This window comes from Rissa tridactyla, chromosome 4 (genome assembly GCF_028500815.1).
Source record: "Rissa tridactyla isolate bRisTri1 chromosome 4, bRisTri1.patW.cur.20221130, whole genome shotgun sequence".
NCBI classification, from domain to species: Eukaryota; Metazoa; Chordata; class Aves; order Charadriiformes; family Laridae; genus Rissa; species Rissa tridactyla.
Window position 1 is genome coordinate 18,799,726 of NC_071469.1, and position 18,995 is coordinate 18,818,720.

The 18,995-nt window shown below is 39.3% G+C and overlaps 1 protein-coding gene across 2 annotated transcripts in view; it reads left to right on the forward strand.

Moving 5' to 3' along the window:
* The first annotated feature begins 441 nt into the window (after nucleotides 1-441).
* MOB2 (MOB kinase activator 2) overlaps nucleotides 442-18,995 on the forward strand; it is a 121,084-nt gene continuing 102,530 nt past the window's right edge. Inside the window, exons 1-2 of one of the 2 annotated variants that reach the window (XM_054197600.1) lie at nucleotides 464-732; nucleotides 876-1,013. Coding sequence is in view for 1 of the 2 variants with exons in the window: in XM_054197599.1 (XP_054053574.1) it covers nucleotides 716-732 (17 nt within the window). In the remaining variant the exon portion in view is untranslated. Of the gene's footprint in view, nucleotides 733-875; nucleotides 1,014-18,995 lie in introns of both variants that reach the window. The other variant, XM_054197599.1, reaches the window with a different exon arrangement.

The following is an 18,995-nucleotide window of genomic DNA, read 5'->3' on the forward strand; positions in this document are numbered from 1 at the left end:
ACCTCTCTGGGCAACCTGTTCCAGTGTCTCACCACCCTCACGGTGAAAAATTTCTTCCTAATATCTAATCTAAATTTCCAGTCTTTCAGTTTAAAACCATTACCTCCTGTCCTACTGTTACACTCCCTGATGAAGAGTCCCTCCCCACCTTTCCTGTAGGTCCCCTTTAGGTACTGGAACACTGGCATAGCAAGAACTGAAGCGCTGAGGCCCAGTCCTGGTCACTGAAATCCCCCCAGAGGGGGAGCTGCGTAACGCTGGAGGGACCAACAGCCCCCAGCCAGGAGGAAGCCCCTCGATGGGCTCCGCTGCCCTCAGCCCCTGGGGGACGGAGGCATGCCAGGCCCCCCAAGGCCTCGAGAGCGTTAAGGGCGGCGCCCGGACTACATTTCCCAGCATGCCCCGTGGGGCAGTCGGGCGGGGCGGAGAAGGCGGGGGGCCGCTTCCGGGTTGGCGGCTGGCGGCCGCCAGCGCCGTGTGTTTACTTCCGGCCGCCCCAGTGCGCGAGTGTCAGGCTGAGGAGGGGACCCAGCGGCCGCCCCGCCCGCGTCGCCCAGCCGGAGCCGGGCAGCGGCGGAGGGAGGGAGGGAGGGAGCGAGCGACCGGCCGACCGGCCAGGGGAGGAGCAGCCCGCGCCCGCAGCGGCGGCCCCCATGAGCGGGCGGTGAGCGGCGAGGCGGCGGCGGGAGCTTCCCGGCGCGGCGGGGACCCAGCCATGGACTGGCTCATGGGGTGAGTGGGGGGCCGGCGCCCGCCGGAGCGGCTACCGCCTGGGCGGGTTTCCCCGCTCCTGGGCAGCCGTTGGGGCAGCCGTTGGGCGCGCGAGGGGCGCCCCGCGGGCGGCGCAAATGACTAATCAGTTATCCGCCGTGGAGGTGACAAGCGGTGTCCTGCGGTGACAGCGAGAGGAAGCCTTAGAGAAGGCGACAGGACCGCGCAGAGGCTGCCCTCGAGGGGAGGAAGAGGTGCAGGGGAGCCCTTGCCTTGTCCCGAGCGGTCGCTCTCTGAGAAAAGTAACTCTTCCTTCCTTTTTTGGTTTTTTTTTTTTTTTTTTTTTTTAGGGAGGTCAGGCGTTGCGGGTCTCCGTGCTTCTTATCGGTACGGTTTGGGGCTAATACCTCTGCGACAGAACGTCGCTTTAACCCGAAAGGCTTGCCAAGGTTTAAATGGCTTTCTGTGGAGAGGAAGAAGAGACCTCGGCAGAGATTAAAGCCAAATCAGAGCCACGCCAGGGGGCTTGGATAGTCTGGTATTAATAGTGCTAATTACATAGGGACAGAAGGTAGAATGCGCTTTGCTGTTGGTTTTACGTCCGAAAACCTCAGTGTGGGAGTGGGAGATGCAGTTGATGGGAGTGACCTGATATGCTACCAGTATCCCAAGCAAGATAAACTTGGTTACTTCTTGCATGGATTGTGCTGGCGACCTACACTCAGGTGAACTGTGAATAATTATGCTTCAAAATCACATGAGCAGTAGGTCTATGCTTCAGCAAAATCAGTACTGCAGTGATAACTTGCTGCCCTTAGTTTCTCCTTTATAGGAGTTTCATCCGGTTCCTGAATGTGATCTTTACCGTTTAAGTTTCCTCCTTTTCTAATGTGATGCGCCTAGAATGCAAAATAAACTATTTTGTTGCAGTTGCTAGATGTGGTGTATTAGAAGGATCACTTGTGTGTGCGATGCTTTTAGTCTGCAGCTGAACTGTTTGATGGTGAAAGCATGGCACTTGTTACTTACCTTCAAACTAGATATGGCCGACTCTTGAGCCAGTTGTCAATACTTATGCTTTGCTATAAGTTTGACCCCTCAGTCTGATGGAGTGAATGCTGAATATCTGTGGGGTAGATATTGATGGGTGGCTTTTCCCTCCAGCAGGCTGAGTGGTGGAAATGCAGTATTTGTGGCACGTGAAGGGCATGTGGCATATGCCACAAACTGCAACGCTTGCGTCTTTTAAGTCAGAGGGATGCACTCTATTATTACATGGTCTTAATGAAAATATACAAAATGAGCTTGTTTTGATTTGTTTCGTAACAACCACAAAGCAGAGGTGGTCTGTTATATTTACTTTGTAAAAAGTAAAAGCTGAAGTGTCAAAGTGACACTGTAATTACAAGAAAAGTCAAACCCAGGACTCATGCAAGACATTTGGATGACTCAAAATGCCTCATTTGTGCAGTTGTGCTTATTTTGTGTGAATTTTTTTGTAAAGCAGAAAAGAATCAAAGTTTAGTTTAGCCAAACTTTTGATATGTTAAAATGCCCCTTTTCTTGTGAAAAATATTTTGGGCTTTTTGAAGTTGCTATGAAAAAATTGGCATTTGTTCTGTATTTTTTTTTTTTTTTTACCCGAAGTGGGTGGATCTGTCCATGTGTGGAAAAAGACTTGCCTGTTTTCCCCATTGTAATGGGACTGGATCCTGAGTCATTTGTGTGTTACTTGCTTGTTCTCAGCTATTTCCTGATACGTTTCTCGCCTGACCAAACCCATTATTGTCCCACTGATGCTCTTAATGTTTTCTCCTTTAAAACTTTGCAAGTTCTATTTGTGAATATTGGAGAGGGTTATGGCAGGAAGGGTGAGCATTGATATTTTGAAGGGGGAACGGGTAGAAGGCCTGAGGGACCTTTTCTTATTCTGTCCAAGTTATGGCTGCTGTTAGCAACTACGTGTATAAATGAAAACATCCTTCTTGCTTGTTTGTTGAAAAGAAACTGAGGACGTTCATCTGCCAGGGCAAAAGTTTGGGTAATGTCACTCAGCCTTTCTTTCAGTGAAAACTTCAGCTGTTTGCATCTCTTGTGTGAGAAGGGAAGGGCTGCAGAAAAAACCTGCAGAAATAGTAGGAAAACAAGTCACTCTCATTAACCAAACCGTCAGTTTCTGTCTGTGTCTTGGGCCTCTGGAGAGCAAATTGTATTGGTCTGCTTCTTGGTGCTGTCACTCTTTCCCAAATGAGCGTCACCACTAAGAAAAGTACCGTGATCTTTCTTATTCCTAACTGCTTTGGTAACATGTTGATTTGCAGTTACTGTTTTCTATATACTTGCTCACAAGAACCTTTCTTGTATGTCTCGCGTTAGTGGTTGTGTGTTCTTAACATTTGGTATGAGAAACAACTTCTGTCTTTTAACTTTGTATGCCTGAGAAATTAACCTCAAGTGCAAGTGTGTTAAATTAGGCAGCAGTAACAGTTGCTTCTGTTCTAGATCTCTACCCTTCAAGCTCGTGTTGCATTTGTCTGTAGACAATTTAGACTTAGATCTGCTTTATTCCTTGCTGGTCCTCCCCTTCACTTGTGGATTCTTGGAAAGCGGGGGGTGGATAAGTTCTAATCATACCAAAAAGGGCAGCAGCCCAAGTGTCTCCGATCGCCTCAGAGTGCTTAATATACAAAAAATGGAAGCTGAAGCTTATAAACAATAGTGAATTTATTACGGATTAACAAACAGCTATAGGCTTATGTGGTCACACAGCAAAACTTCTCTGGATGCTGCCTTCTGTTCAGTCAAGTGTTTCAAAATCCATCCAAGTCCTAGGGAAGAAAGCTGAAAAAAAAATGGGCTGCTGGCATGTTACAGTGCGCAGCCCAAAGGCTCTTCTGTGGTTGGTTGGTATCTTTTACCCTTCGACTGAACATAAGCCTTAATACTGATATTGGTGGAAGACTGTGGTTTCTTCAGTGCATTCTCTCTATTTTTAAAAAAAAAAAGGCCATTTTAAGCTTTTTTTGTTGTACATAGGATATATTTTCAGTGCAATTTTGACTAGAGATCAGTGGAGCTTAGTTGCTTTGGTCACCAACACATGACAGAGATCTACATTACCCTCTTTGGAAGAGATTACAAACTTTTGTGTTTGAAATAGCATTGATCTGCTCTTGAAGTTCAAAGGCAGGCATTGTTCCTTCAGTTATGAAACTTGCTTTTTCATTTGCTTTAAAATTTGTAATTGAAAAGGAGTAAAACATATTAATGGTACTGGTAAACCTTACACAGTGTCAGTTATTTTTAATCTCAGCTGCAATGCCTGATGCTGTAACACATTTTTGCCTAATAGAGGAGGATTGTGAACTATTATGTAAAAAGGGGAGAGAGAAACAAATCATTTCACCAACAATTACCTGTTAAACACAAAACATAATTTGGGGCTACATCTGTACTATATACTTTGTAGCTTAGCAGGCTAATAGGCATTTATAATCGAAACTAAGAAAACTGAAACAGTTTAACACAGTTGTGATGGCAAAACACCTCTGTAGATGCATCTTAAACTGGGAAAAAAACCTACTTCTCCAGAAATATGCTGGAGAGCCTTGTACAGGCTACTTGAAAAGCCTTCAGCATGTAGACCAGCCCCTATAAAAAAGGACCTTGGTGGGGGGAGATCATTCATTTTTTTTTTTTTTTTTTTTTGGAAGAAAGCTTCTCTTTCCATAAACTGGTGGCATTCCCTCTTTACTCTTACCTCAACACCTCTGGGCACAAGAAAAACTCTACATCCTTCAGAAGTGAAATGCTACTTCTAAATTCTTCAATTAAGATTATTTTCTGTTGAATGTGTAGCGATATTTTTCCCTGTAGCAGGAGACTATGTTATTCCAGGATCAGTGTAAGCTTCTCTTGTACTTGTGAGCTGCGGTGTCCAGTCCTTTCACTTCTGGTACCAGTGCCCTTATCCATATGGCTTGATTTCAGTGTGGTACTAAGGACTCTCTTTCTGAAGGAAGACCGCAGCATGTAGCGGCTTGTTAAAAATAAAATTTTAGATGCAAAACTTCTGTTGTGTAATAAAGCTTCTTTCTTCTGGACAACAGGGTGTCTAGCTCTTGGAGGGGGTGATTTATGTCAGTAAGAAATAAGTTATGGGAGCATGTTAACTTCACACAAGTGTATTATCTCTCTGCCTTTCTGTGCCTTATAGTGACTTGACAATGATTCACAGCTCCTTCTCCCAGACTTAATTAGAGTGTAAGTGAAGTAAAAGAGAAGGGGCTGTGTGCACTAGGGATTCCTCCTGTCTTTAGATTTTAAGTTGTAGACCTTGCACCATCCAATGCTTGATTACCTCTTCTTTCATGTGTTGCCCTGATGACTTAGAAAAGAGGGCCTAAAAATGATTGAAGGCTATCTTCTTCTCATATCCCACATCTTCAGCTTTGAGGACAGTTAGAAAAGCAACTGGCGTAGAAAGATGAGGAAAATACAGATGGCAGAAGAAAGAAGCAAACTCCTGATCAGAATATCTGTGCCTGAAGATAGCACAGATGAGTTTGGTTCTACTCAGGTGCTCTGTGATCTGCAAGATAGAGCAAACAGCTACAGCTGTAAACTGAAGAAGGTCTAATTTGATGAAATAGCCTTCACACAAGTTTTATTTTGTAATGTCAATTAATTCATTATAAATACCACATATATACACTGCCTTGCACAGCCTTCGTCTGACCAGGACAGGTAGTTGGAAAGTATGTTGTATTGAAACAGCACAGTAACTATGCAAATCCAGTCTTTTCAAGTATATGCTATACTGATGATTTTTAACAAACAGAAGGCCTGTCTGTCATGCATTTATTTTATTTAGCTATAACTGTCAGAGACTTAAAATATAGCTAGCAGGTTTTCCACCTGTTTTGGATACAGAATTTTGCCACATAATCCCAGCAGTGATTTTGAAGGCTAGAAGAAAAGTCACACATACAGCTATTTTGCTGTCTTCCATTCTGCATTTATGGAAGTGTCTTTAAGAAATTTCCTCATAAGGCCTTAAGACGCTGTCCAGTTCAAGATATGCTGTGGTGAAATATGAGTAATATTGTTATGCAGAGAAATCCTAGCCTTGAGCTAGAACAACTAAGGACTAGATGTTAAAAAAGCACACGTGTTCTAGTTCTGAGTCAGTAAAAATCCAATATGCTAATTTTTCAGCTGTTAGACTAAATCTTTGTTGCTTTTGAACAGGATGCACTGTCATAGAATCTTAGAATATCTCAAGTTGGAAGGGACCCATAAGGATCATCATGTCCATTAATTGTAAGGAATGCATCTTGTAGTGGGAACAGTGAGAAATTACGCAGCATACTTATCTGTCAGCTTGGCTGGTGCATAATACAGTTGAACCAAGAAGAGTACTGCTGTCTTTGCCTATCAGACCTTTATAGAAAAAGGTAGCTAATGATTTTTATTCTAGGTACTGTGCGAAGCTTCCTAATTATAGCAAATATTTCTATAAAAAGGAAGGACACTGGAAGTTCTTCAGCTGCTGTAGCCATAAGGAATGCTTTCCCCTTTCTTCCTTCAGTCATCTTCACTGAAGAAAGTCTCCTGCCTTTATAAGGGAGTTTTCCCCCTAGAAACTCTGCTGCAATGTCTCACAGCTTGCACAGTGTGTGTATTTGTTCTGTTTTTTAACTGACCTCACAACAGGTGTTTCCCTTGCGTTACATTCCCTGCAAATTCTTGGCTTCACAGGCCATTTTCCCTACTTTGAGGGAGCTGAAAATAACTCAGAACCTGTAAGCCAGACATGTCCAGTCCCGTTGGGCAGGGAAATATTCACATTTTCCTTATTTACTTCTGTTTATAGGTGTAACATCACCTGTGGGGTCCCAGGTTGTTCTCCCCAGATAAATCTAGGTCTGTCAGTTCACTGGTTACTTATGAAAATTCAATATTGCTTCATATATATGAGCAGTACCTCTGCTAAGCCAGAAGTTAGCTGTGAAAACAACTAGTACAACATAGTCCACAGGTAAAAGAATACCTCCATTAAATATTAACTTGTAATATTCATTAGTATAGTAGTGGAAGGGTGCTATTAGTTTGAAACGTGAGTTTCCAGGGCTATCGTAGTCGTAGAAAAGGAGTCAGGACTGGATGAGAGCAATTTAAACTTCTCAGGCATCTTTTTCCCTTATCTGTCTCTGGTTCTGACAGTGCTTGGTTATATTAGTGAGATTGTCACTGTTACAGCTTTTTTGCTGTAATGCAAAACAAAAAATAACTGCAGAGCCTTGCTCCCTGTAGTGTCCTGGTATAGTTAATTATTGATTTCTTGGAGAAAATGCTGAATAAATCTTGTGTTTTGAAACCTGTGTTATTTAGCAAACCACAGAATTTGTTACCAGTTAAGCAGTTACTTTCCTTTGGTCAGTACAATGCACGTGAATGCTGGTTTGTTCTTATGCGAGCATTCTTCATCCAACAAGGATTTTATTGAGGGGCAAGAAGGAGTAGATCGATCTCAAGGTTCCTAAAGTAAAATGAACAATTACTTTCCTTAAAAAAAAAAAAAAAGAGTTGAGCATTCTAAAAGTATATCAATATTCCTTCCTTGTGTCTCTGCATGTTCCTCTCTTCTCCTTTGTGCTAGCGTCAGTATTGTGGAAGGCTGATAGGTTTAAATGCTCATCTGACTGAAAACTAATGTCTTTTTTTCTTCCTTTTTTCTTTTTCTTTTTTCCTCTCCTAAGGTTAGTTTTCAGCTAAATGAGCTCCTATAGCCTATTTGTGTAGCTACATGAATAACGGTAATAGCATTATTGAGCTGGTGAGAATGTAAAGTTTAGGGACCACTCTTTTTGTTGGTAGCAAGGACTTAAATCAATTGAATGTAATCATGTAGTAATGTGATTATTAGTGCTAATTACTCTGCAAAGAATTAGTGATTTTCTGATGATGTATCCTGTGTCTTGAACTGTTTGGAAGAGCTGCAGAATATCTGAAAATAGGAGATGCTATGACTAGGCTGGTATCTTGGAGCAGGTAATGGCCTGAGAGCACTGTCGGAGTTGCTGTCCTACTGCATTACATTCAGTTTATGGCTAAACTATAAATATACTCTCAGTGAACTGGATATTTATTAATAAGTCAGAATTTGTAATTTGCTCTAAATCAGGTGTCATCTACCTGAGAAAAGTGCTAGCTCTGTCCTGGTGTGAATGTGAAGGTATTTTGGATGCCTGGCTGAATCCAGCAGTCTGATTCAAGAGAGTTTTCAGGAAGCTTGGTTCACGCATGATGGCCTACATAGCTTTGCCATATTTCACTGGCAGTTTCCATCTGTTACATCTACTGGATGTGGGCCCAGAGCAAGCATACTTGAAAGAGTAAAATTAATAAGAGACTGCAATTTTTAGATAGCTGTGTATACAAGTTTGAACTTGGTGTTGTCAGATCTGCATATTCTGCAATCATTGCTGACCTATTAAACAACTTTAATGTTTGTCTCTGCTAGTGGAATGCTATTGAAGTAATCTTGTGCATCATTTTTAACCCATGTTTAGCCTTCTACAATCAGTGATAAGGTTGTGAAACTTACTTGCTCCGTTCAGTTTCTAAATGCCCTCCTTAGCAATCTTTTCACCCATCTTATTATGCAGTAAAAAAATTCAATTAGGCTGTGTCCTTTACTGTACTAAGCTTTACAGTGAATTAATGTGGGTTTTTTAAAATTTATTTTTGCAATCATGTTGTTTATAACATTACTGGAAACTGTTATATCAGTGAGACTACTTAAGGAAGAGCTGTTGCTTCATGACTTTGTTCCAGCGCTTCAAACAGTGCCACTCTAGGACCTTCCCTGCTCCTGAGGCAGTGTGCAATAATTCTGAAGAATTTAATTTTGGAGTTAGGATGATGAGAGTAACTGTAAATCGGTGAACAGCAGTACTATAATTTTAGCATTTGGAGGGTAAAAATTGTCAGTTCTGTCTGTAGTCGGTTTCTCTTTATTCTGCCAGCCAAGAGAAACTGGTCAGGGTGCAAGTTCTTCGCGTAATCCACAAGGCTCTGTTTCTGACTGTGGAAAAAGAGCATTGAACACACATTAGAATTTAGATACAATTTTCAAGGTCCTGAAGAATGTCAGAAATTAAACTGGAATAAAAACAGGAATGACTGTCATAGATCAAATTCCTTCTTACTCTGAAAATTCAAAGAGTAAATCCATTAAGCTAGAATGTAAGCAAGCAGAAAACTGTATTTTTAACAAGCATCTTATGGGGTTTGGTGGTTAGGGCAAACTCAAAATGATCCAGGTCTGTTAACTTGAGCCCTTCAGGATATACCTGAATACCTTTTTTTTTTTTGTCTTTTTTCTTTCTTCACTGCTCAGGGTGTTAACTGAATTTTTTTTATCATCAGTGTTCAGTGACTGGATCACTGCTGTCCCTTCTCTACAATGAAATGTGTAAATAGTTGGGACTTTTACCTGAGAAGTTTCCTAGTATTTATACATAAAGCACAGAATTTGTGTGAAACAGGTTGCATAGAGGAGACCTCAAGACTGTTTTGGGTTTTTTTTAACGGCTTTATTTTACAGCCTTAATATTTCTTCAGTCTAGAATTTCCTAATTTAGAGAACTTATTTCTTTTGTATGGTTCTTCATAGAACAGCAGGGAGTTGTTCAGGAAAGGCTTTGTTCCATATACTGTATCTTAACAGGTTATGCAAAACTGGATAGAGACGTTTTTTTACAAGGAGGTGTTTTGTGTCTACTTTGCAGATGGTCTCGGGTTACAGAATTAACTCTGTGGTTTCAAGTTTGTGTCAGGTGTGATAAATGATAAATAGCTTGCTTTTCAGTCAGTCTTCTCTCTGATGATATGGGGGTGTTGCTGGAATTCCAGTCTGTAACTTTCATGATTGTCATGTCTAATGAAGTGTTAGCGTGTGACTGCTTTCCATCAGATATAGAAAGGGACAGAGTTTGTAGTGAGGGCTAATAACTTTTATTAGACCAACAAATGTACTTGAGGAAGAAAGAAAAACTTCTGGGCCTACTCGTATCTCTCGCTTATGTTAATAGACTGTCTTGAACAAAACCACGTTAGTACTACAGCTTCGTGTCAGTCGGATAAATCTCACTGGCTGATTTAGCAGGGGGCAGTAGCTTTTTAAGGAGATGACCAGCATACATTCAAAAAGCCACTGGTGGGAACTGGTCTTGCTATTTAGGGTATTCTGAATCCCTTCTAGGAAAGGAAAGAGATTAGAAAGGGGAGTATTTGCTGGTTCTGGTCTAGGGTATCCAGATCCTCAGATATACCTAATCCCTTCCAATGTTGTCTTGTCTTTTGTTCTGTGAGCCAGCCTTTCTTGGTTCATTTGTAGTTTCTGGTTGGGGTGCATGTGCTCACCTGCAGTTCTGACGTATTGATGGTTCTCGTCTGTGTCTCCCATTTGTTGTGGCCAGATAGTGCCATTTTTTGAATTAGCTGATTTTTGAGGTTTGGAAGAAATCTGATTGGCAAGAGATGGACAGAAGAAATAGCGAAGGGGATACTTCAGCCTAATGACTATCAATGGTGGTTTTTTTGTTCAGTTCTTGTTTTAATCTTGTAAAGTAGAGGGTCTGTTGGATGCCCCTCTACTGCTTGATTTTTCAGGCATTAAGGAGTATTGTTTCTTCTGAACAGTATTCCTGGATGGCCATCTAACAGTAGTTGTTCTTTTTGTGTCCCTTCCTCACTTGATTATTGTGGTGCTGTTGGTTATAAACAATTCTTGAAGACTAACCTGAAATTTCAGTTTTTTTCAGATGTATTTATGAATATTTCTTATTAGGCATATAATAGGCTTTTACCATGGTTTATGGCATAGCACAGGTTTTAGCTTTGAGTTGTGGGTGCTATTCAAAATGCTGAATTTGGTGATTTGCATTCTTATAACCCTAGAGTGTTCGTAATGAGGTTGTCTCTTTTGCCCCACCCTGCTGAATATGAAGGTACTGGCCCGAGTCACTTGAGCTTGTTGAGGCTTGAGCTGGTGAAGCAAAGTGCTATGAAAACTCATCTATGAAAGGGGAGATTCTTGTCATGTACAGCTAGGTATTTAACTGCAAGTTTATAGGCAAAGTGGTTGGTTTACTTTTGAAAGGGTGGCCTTCCTGTTTTTACACAGTACTATAAGGTGGTGGGTTTTGTTTTGTTGGATTCTTTTTTAGTGTTTATAAATGTTTTCCATGCTAGTTTCAGGCAGGATGTGCCCAGTTATCCACTAAAATGTAGGCAGATGTTGCTCTATGTGGTATAACTTTCCAGGTGGGCAAAATATGATTTACATGTTCACAGACTTGCATTTTCTCATTGCTGTTAATAGAATCAATGCCTCTATTTAAATCAAGTTCGTCTTGGTTTTAGCTAGAGTGACAATTTACTAGGTTGACTGGTTGGGAGTGCTTGAAATTCGTAATCTTCTTAATGGAGAAATATTTTCTGCAGTTCATGAAGGACATGCAATATAATTATACACCACCTTGCAGGACAGAATCACTTACTGGTTTGTTTTTTCAGTGGAAATGTATGTAGTCTTTTTCCTAAGTAAATAAAATAATTTAGTGGATCATTAAATTCCCATGTTTAAACATTTTATTCTGAAAAATGGGCTCTTCTTTTTCTAATTGTCAAAAATTTCTTGAGAAGGAAGGAACTTTATTATAAGGATCGTGTCATTTCAACACATAGGTTCTACTTGTTTAGGGTGTGTCAGCTCTCCGCAGTGTTTCTGAGACAAGTCAAAAAAGTAAAATAAATGGGTGTTAAATATTTCTGTGGGCATCATGAATTAAGCTAACGTGAGGGCTGCTTAACTTCTGAATGACAAGTTCCATGAAGTTTTTAGTGTGTCTTAACAGATACAATTCAGATTCATGCTTTTAACTTGATGTGACAGTCTGTGTGGAAAAGCACTCTCACAATGACAAGTGGTTAAAAAAAAATTAAAAAATATAAAAAAAATATCTTTTGGAAACAAACCTGAGAGTGTGTGTGAGAGATCACCAGGCTGATGGTCCCCAGCGTTAAGAACAGCCATTGCTGTGAGATTGAGCAGGTCGAATTTGAGCAAAGAGGAAGCAAATATAGGAAGAAGGAATGTGCTTATAAATGTAATAAAACTTTGCTAGCACATTCATTGTCACTTCCCATCTGGCTATAATAAAGGAATAATAATTATTTTCCATTATTACTAAGACCTTTATAGTTTTATAAAATACTGCACACAATAGTATCTTATGTAGGATCACTGTTTGTAATTGAACTGGAGCTGTCAAAACAAATGCACAAAACTTCAATCTGGGGAATTCCAGTGCATGCCTGACCTAAAGGAGTAATTTATCGTTCATCTAGATAAATGTCTGTGGCCTGATTCGTCACATTTTGCAAATAGATGCCTGCAACATGCTACCCAGGTATCACAGTATGCTGGTTTTGTGTCTGGCTGTTGTGACTTTTCAGTTGCCTGTAGCTGCAAATGTTATAGCCTGCCCTTTAATCCCTAGGCTAATAGTTCTTGTCCCATGGTTTGTATGTAATATTTTCTTCTACTTGTGGACTTAGCACACTTTTATTATAAGGTGTGGATGTGGCTTGTTTGGGTCTGTGACTTTATGAAGGTTCTAGCCCTAGTTATGCCAAAAGTCAGCGTATGCAATTTGATGGTATCACAAGTCAGGCAAAAGATACTTTTGCTCAGTCTCAAGGGCTAAGACGGAGAAACACTAATGTCTTCTGAATGATGTGAGATTTGAACTTGAGGGTACCTAATTACCATATCAGTGCACCCTTTGTGGATTGCACAGTACCCAAGTGGGAGAGAACATTTGCTTTCTGCAGGGCTTGATTTGATAGTGCCATGGGAAAGGAAATACGATTAGGCTGAAATGTGTAACTTTGTGCAAAGTTGTGTCTTGTGCCGTTTCCTTTGAAACTAGAGTTTAGTAACTGCTCCATGTTTGCTGCTCTTATTATATCAGTCAAATACTCTAGAAGTCAAACTAGACATCTGTTAAATGAGCTACGAAAAAGTACACAAGGCTTGGAGGAGGTCAAAGGCTGTTGTAATGGGGGAGCCAGACTGCATGTGCAAACCAAATCCACCCAGGGCTTTTCGTTCCTAGCAAAGTGAAATCTGAAGATAGTACTTCTTTTCCCCCATTCTTCTTAATTCTGCAGTCCACTGTCCTAAATCTTATGCTTTTTAAAAAAGGCACAGAAAGCTTTACTGGCGACATGGAGGGACAGTTAATTTCACCTGTTTAGTATTGCTGACCAAACAGTGAAGTAGATCTGGTTTGTATTAGCTAAAATAAGAGGGATAACGCATCCTAGCTTTGGTATTTTTTGGATGAAAAATATCGCATCATTATGAAAGGATATTGCCAAGATGAAGTTTCTCCAAGAGTCTAGCTGAAGTTGACTGCCCTCTTATCATTTTGCTAGTGTATGCCCAAGTATATGGACCTTTTATGTGCAAAAAAATCCTGAGGCAGGACCAAACAGCTGTGGGAACAACTAATCTAAATTGGATCCATGTTCCCACTGAAAGTAATAATGTGGCTGCTTACAGGAACTATCCCCATGGCTTGTTTCCGTAAGATCCCTGGAGACTAGCAATGTGGGTGGAGTGCACAGGACATGAAGTAAAAATATTGAGAGATAAACCTGTCCAAAAAGGAGTCTAATCTTCAAGGAAGACAATGGTTATCATATAGCCATGGGCTACTCATTAACTTGGGGTTGCTAAAGCAAATATTATTCTAGAGTGACAGCCAGCTACTGTTACTTACTTTTTAATCTCATTTTGTATTTGCTTCTTTGCGCCGATTTTTTTTTTTTTTATAGACTTTAGTAGTAAAATGACAATGTGAGTATCACAGCAGGCCCTGTCTCAGACCTCCAAAGAATGGATGAATTCTCCAATATGTTCTTGTTACAAAATCAAATCCAGAACTAGACTTCAATAACTACTTGTTCTGCTTCATCATGTGGAAAAGCAACAGCAAGTTCAAAAATGGAGGGAGAATAAGGTAAAAGTGGGTTTAAGGACTATTGACTCGCCAGTGTCCTTCTACAATAAAGAACAATTTTGGCATCTTGCATAACAATAGAAGGTTGGAATACTAATAAATAGGAAGAATTTTTGTATACAGCCCATAGTCGAGCGGTGAGGTTTAAATTGTATGATTCACTAAGTTAAATAATACAGTCTGTAAAGATTAACCACATTAGCAAGAGTACTAGCTAGGATAATACTGGTTTTCAGTCCATGCATCAAAGCTGAGTGGTCAGAGCCAGGAAGAAATTTCTCTTGGCATATGGCATTGGGCAATTACCTGCATTTCCAGAGATTTATGGGGTCTTCTGAAACACTTCAGTGTTGACCACTGTTAAAAATGGAATATTGGGTTTAGTAGGGTGTTGTTTTGCATTACACATGGCCCTATGATGCAGAGGTAGATATCCAGAACATATTTACATAACAGCACGGTGAGTCTTAATCTTTTCTTCTGTTTGCAACTACCTCCCCTTTCAACGTACAGGAAGTTGAACTACTTCATAAAAATCTGATTGTTATAGAAGGAAAAAAATATAACTCCCTTTTAAAATAACTTTTGTAACACTCATTTACAATATCTATTTCTTCTTACAAAAGTACTAAATGTATTAGTTGGTGATTCAATTTTAAGTTTGGAAAACTTTAAGTACTACAAATAGAATGCTTTTTCTCCAGATTTTTAAGTGAGGGCTATTTGTGCATTTGTACCCCTGTGATGTGTCTTACACAAAGATTAAAAAATTGGTATCTCTTCTTCCTTGTTTTAAATTAATATTTTGTGGATTAATGTCAACTTTTTTCAATTTATTATTCATGAAGTCAGCTGTCTTGTTGGTATATTTCACTCTTACATTTGTTTAGAGGCCTTAAATTACAACATCTGGTTCCTAAGGATGATGACATCACTCTTTTTTTCTGGTATTTGCTGTTCCCTATTGTTGAAATGTCACCTTTGGGACTGTGACTGTCATTAGACATATGTTAATCCTTGTAGTAACTTTTAATGATATTGATAATGCAATGATAATGAGGGAAAAATACGAAATTGATTCTTGGGGGAGATATTGAAATTCCATGGAATTAAAAGTATCCCAGGATGTTAATATTGAATCACGGTCGTGCTCTTCCTTTGTTACTATTTTTCAAGAGGTGAAGATACACCAGCTTTTTTTCTCCTTCCCCAGAAAGAAGTAAGAATTAAGATGGAGTCTGTTTTGACATCGGCAAGAATAGAATGTACATTTGGAAACGAGACCATTTGATTATATATATGAGTTGTATTATTGATCTGCTGTTGGTTTTCTAATCTGTACTTGCTTATTTTATTATAGCTCTTTTTCAAAAACAAGTATCTACTTGGATCGGGGATGTGTTTTCAGAGATGCCAGATGGTACATTGGCCTTGGTCGTCTTGAATCTGCAGTGCTTCCTGAACAATTTAAATACTTAGAACTTGCATACTCTTGGTTATTCTGAGCTGAAGCTTCTGAAGTTTTAACAAACTTTTGTCACAATCCGAAGGGTTGGTTTCAGTCTATGGTAATTTTTTGTGATTTTTTAATTAAAAATATTCCAATATAATGTTAATGTTTAAGCACAATTTGCTAATTATAATCCTTTAGTAGGAATTACTTTAACATCTGGAAATATGAAACGAAAAGATCATCGATCGAATGTTCTTTCCCTAAATGTAATTGCCACTAAAGATTATGTAAATGCTAAAGTGAATTTTCTCTCCCCTAAAATGCTAATGGTGAGGATCCTTGATAGAAAAGAATGATTACTTTTTTTTTTTTTGTCTCATTATGTGAGTGCTTTACTTGTTGGTGTTTTTGGTTTTGGGGCTGTTCTTTTTGCGTATGCACAAGAGAGATCTCAGCATGCGATCTAAATACACTTTGTGTTTTTAAAGTTTTACAGTTAGCAAGGTGCTAGCCTAATAATCCTAGCTTTATTTATCTAGTATAAATACAGGGGGAAAGTCTTGATCAGGGGACATATAAATAGAATCTAAGTATGTAGATGAAGAAAATACGATTCTGTTGGGTACTGCAAGGAGTAATATATAACCAAGCCAGTTCAAACAGCTGATCGGTTGAATGCTGCCTCTCGTTTGTTGAGAGATTTGTTGCTGAGAATAAATCAGGTTTGTGTAGTGACTGGAAATGATCTTTTTATATTCCTTGGAACTGTTTTCTCTTCAGGCTTTTGAAAACTCCCTGCTTTTCCCTGGCTTCGTTCTTTAGTAGGTGTTAAATCAAATTGGTGCAAAACCATTGCATACACATTGTTGTCCATGTAGATTTTCTGAGAATTCGCATTGGTTTAGCTAACTCAGTTTAAAAGATAACTAAAGTATGACAGCATCCAACATTTGAGTCTTGTACCTCAGCTCTTCCCGGTGAGATGCTGTTTCCTTAAAAATACAGTAGAACTTGATTAGTTCAGATATTACGTTCTCCAAAATCTCTTGTGGAAGATGAAGTGTGTTCACATCTAAAGGGTGACCTCATCATGTGCCAAGGGAGCAAATGAGGCTGTAGCAGCTCTTATGAGCCTTTATTATGAAAAGTCATCCAGATTTTTATAGATGCTGCATCTCCTTCATCCTTTTTTTCCTCTAGAAGGTATACCTTTTAGCAAAACAAGTCAATGAAGAAGTTGCTGATAAATTTTTTGGATAATATTGAAAATAGTTCACATAGGGAAGTGGAAGGGAAACAAAGAAAAGTTAAAAATGCAGTGCCTGCTTCCTCAGGTGCACTGTGGCAGCAGCATGTTTATAACCTCCATGGTAGACTTCAGTATGACGCATCTTGTTGAAAGAAAAGCTATATCTGGATTTTTATCATGACTGTGTCGAAGCAGGAGATACCTTTTTTATAGGGGAGAACTATTGCTTTCTGTTGCTCCAATTTCTCCCTCCTCAGTTTACTGAGGACAGCATTTTTCTTGCTACACCTTGCAACGTTAAAAAACGGAGCTGATGTATGCATGAACTAGGAATGTTTCTGAAGACTGATTATCTTAAAAAAACAAGTAATGATGTTGGTATTTTACGTTGATCTGTGTTAGGCAACGGCTGCAAGTGTTCTTAGTGGTTGGTTTAGGTGCCACAGTAAATAAATTTGTGTTCAAAAAAGGGAATGATTGTCTGTATGCCACAGTAGCCTCTGCTTGCTTTATTTCTCATTACTGTACCTATGAGGGAGATATTTTTACCCAGTATCTGACAAGTGAATACAAATTTGCTTCGTGTGTGTCATTGTCATAGCTTCTTTGTCATAGCTTTGTATTATGAGAACAAAAGAAAGCTAGGGACCCTAGTGAGAATGTTAGAGAGGGATTAACAGAGCCTTGTAGCTATGGAGTTAAGCTGGGCTTCTGTTTTCACTGCCAATGACATCTTGATTTATGCATACTGGGGATGTTTTTAAACACAGAAGCAATAGGAAGTAAGACAGTTTGCTTCTGGCCTGTGCTTCCTGCAGGGCTTCTTGGCTTTGCCTTCTGGTTAGACAACAGCATTCGGAGCATAATCTTGTTGTTCTGTCCTCTTATTGCTGTTTATTTGTTTTGCTGGTTATGTAAAGCTCTGGGCTTCAATCCGTTCTCCCTTTGCCCAAGTCTTCCTTGAAGATGTAAGTTGGGAATGTGCATGCAAAAAATCCCTTGTGCACATCCTGTTTTCAAATTGTGTTATTTCCTTCAGTCTTGTGCTCCTGCTGAGAATGTGGCTTGAAGGATGTCTTGTGCTTGCATCTGACAAAGTTGGTGAATGCTAAGGATAAAAGTGCGTATGTTCATAAATGGTGTAAGAGTTGAACAACTAGCAGGTTTTTTTTTAACTAATGGATGGATTTGTAGCTTTTTTAGAAGTATTTTGTGATGATACAGATATCTAAGTAGTCTAAATTGTGGTTCAGGGTATGTTTTTTTTTTCTCAGGGTGTGTTTCCACAAAAAAAGTTGTCTGGTAGCAGTTTGAATATTCACACTGTTTTTATGGAACAGTGTAACCACAGATAAACTTGCACAAATCCTGAAAGCAGCAGCCTGGAACAGAAATATAAACTTCTCCCTTCCTACTGCTTTATTTATTTCAAATGTGCGAATTGCTGAGGTAAGCAGGCCTGCAAAGATGAGATGAGTTATCTGTAATGTAAGCATTAACTACTGTGAAAACAAGCCTTCTTCCATTACCAAGCACTTCTGAGTGGCCTGTTGCTGGTCACTTGCTAAAAGGTGACATAATTTGCAATTCTAGTAGTGTAACAGTCTATTCCTGCCATGCTGAAATACTTTTGAAGATTTCAACATATGCTCACTGGAAATATATTCATATGATTTTGCTTATCGGTTTATTACAAAAGCAGAATGATTGATGGAAATTAAGTATTACAAAAGAAGGAGCTTTTAGAATGCATCAAAGGAGTTTTACTAGGAAGATGAGTGGTACTAACCTCTAGCCCTCTCTCATTGGTCTTTGGTATTAAATTGCTCATACAAGGTACTGATTAGGATTTTCTAGTTCAGTGAAATCATATTGTTTCATCTTCTTTTGTATGCTACTGTAAAACAACCTCTTAACCTAGTGTAGTTACAATGTTGATAAAAAGTAAAATACACCTTCATCTATGTAAAAAAACCCATATGAGTGTAGAAGCTTTCCTGGTCCTTTAAGTGCTCTAAAACAATAAGACTATTTTTTGCTACAGATACAGAGAATTTAACCATAATACTGCAGTACGGATTTCATCTTTCAGCCCTTCCATGATGTTTATATCACTCATTTCTAGAACTGTACCTAGATTGTGTACTGTACCGCCTAGAAACCGTGGTATCTCTTGGTTTTGAGCTATGCTAAAATTAGATAATTTTTTATTTCAACAGTGTTTGAGGCTGGACATACTGAATGAAATGGCAAATTTATAATGTGTAGTTTTTTATTTCATTTCTTATTTTTTTTCCTATTGGAATTTCCCCCCCTGTTTCTCCTATTGAGAATATTTTACATCATTGTACAGGAGAAATGGTGCTAATGTTTGTTTTGTCATATAATGAATAAATTTGGTTTGGAAAATTTCTCTCCCTAATTCCTATCTTTAAAGTCTTTGTTATGGTTCTAATTAGTAGGTATTAGCATATGTATCAAAATG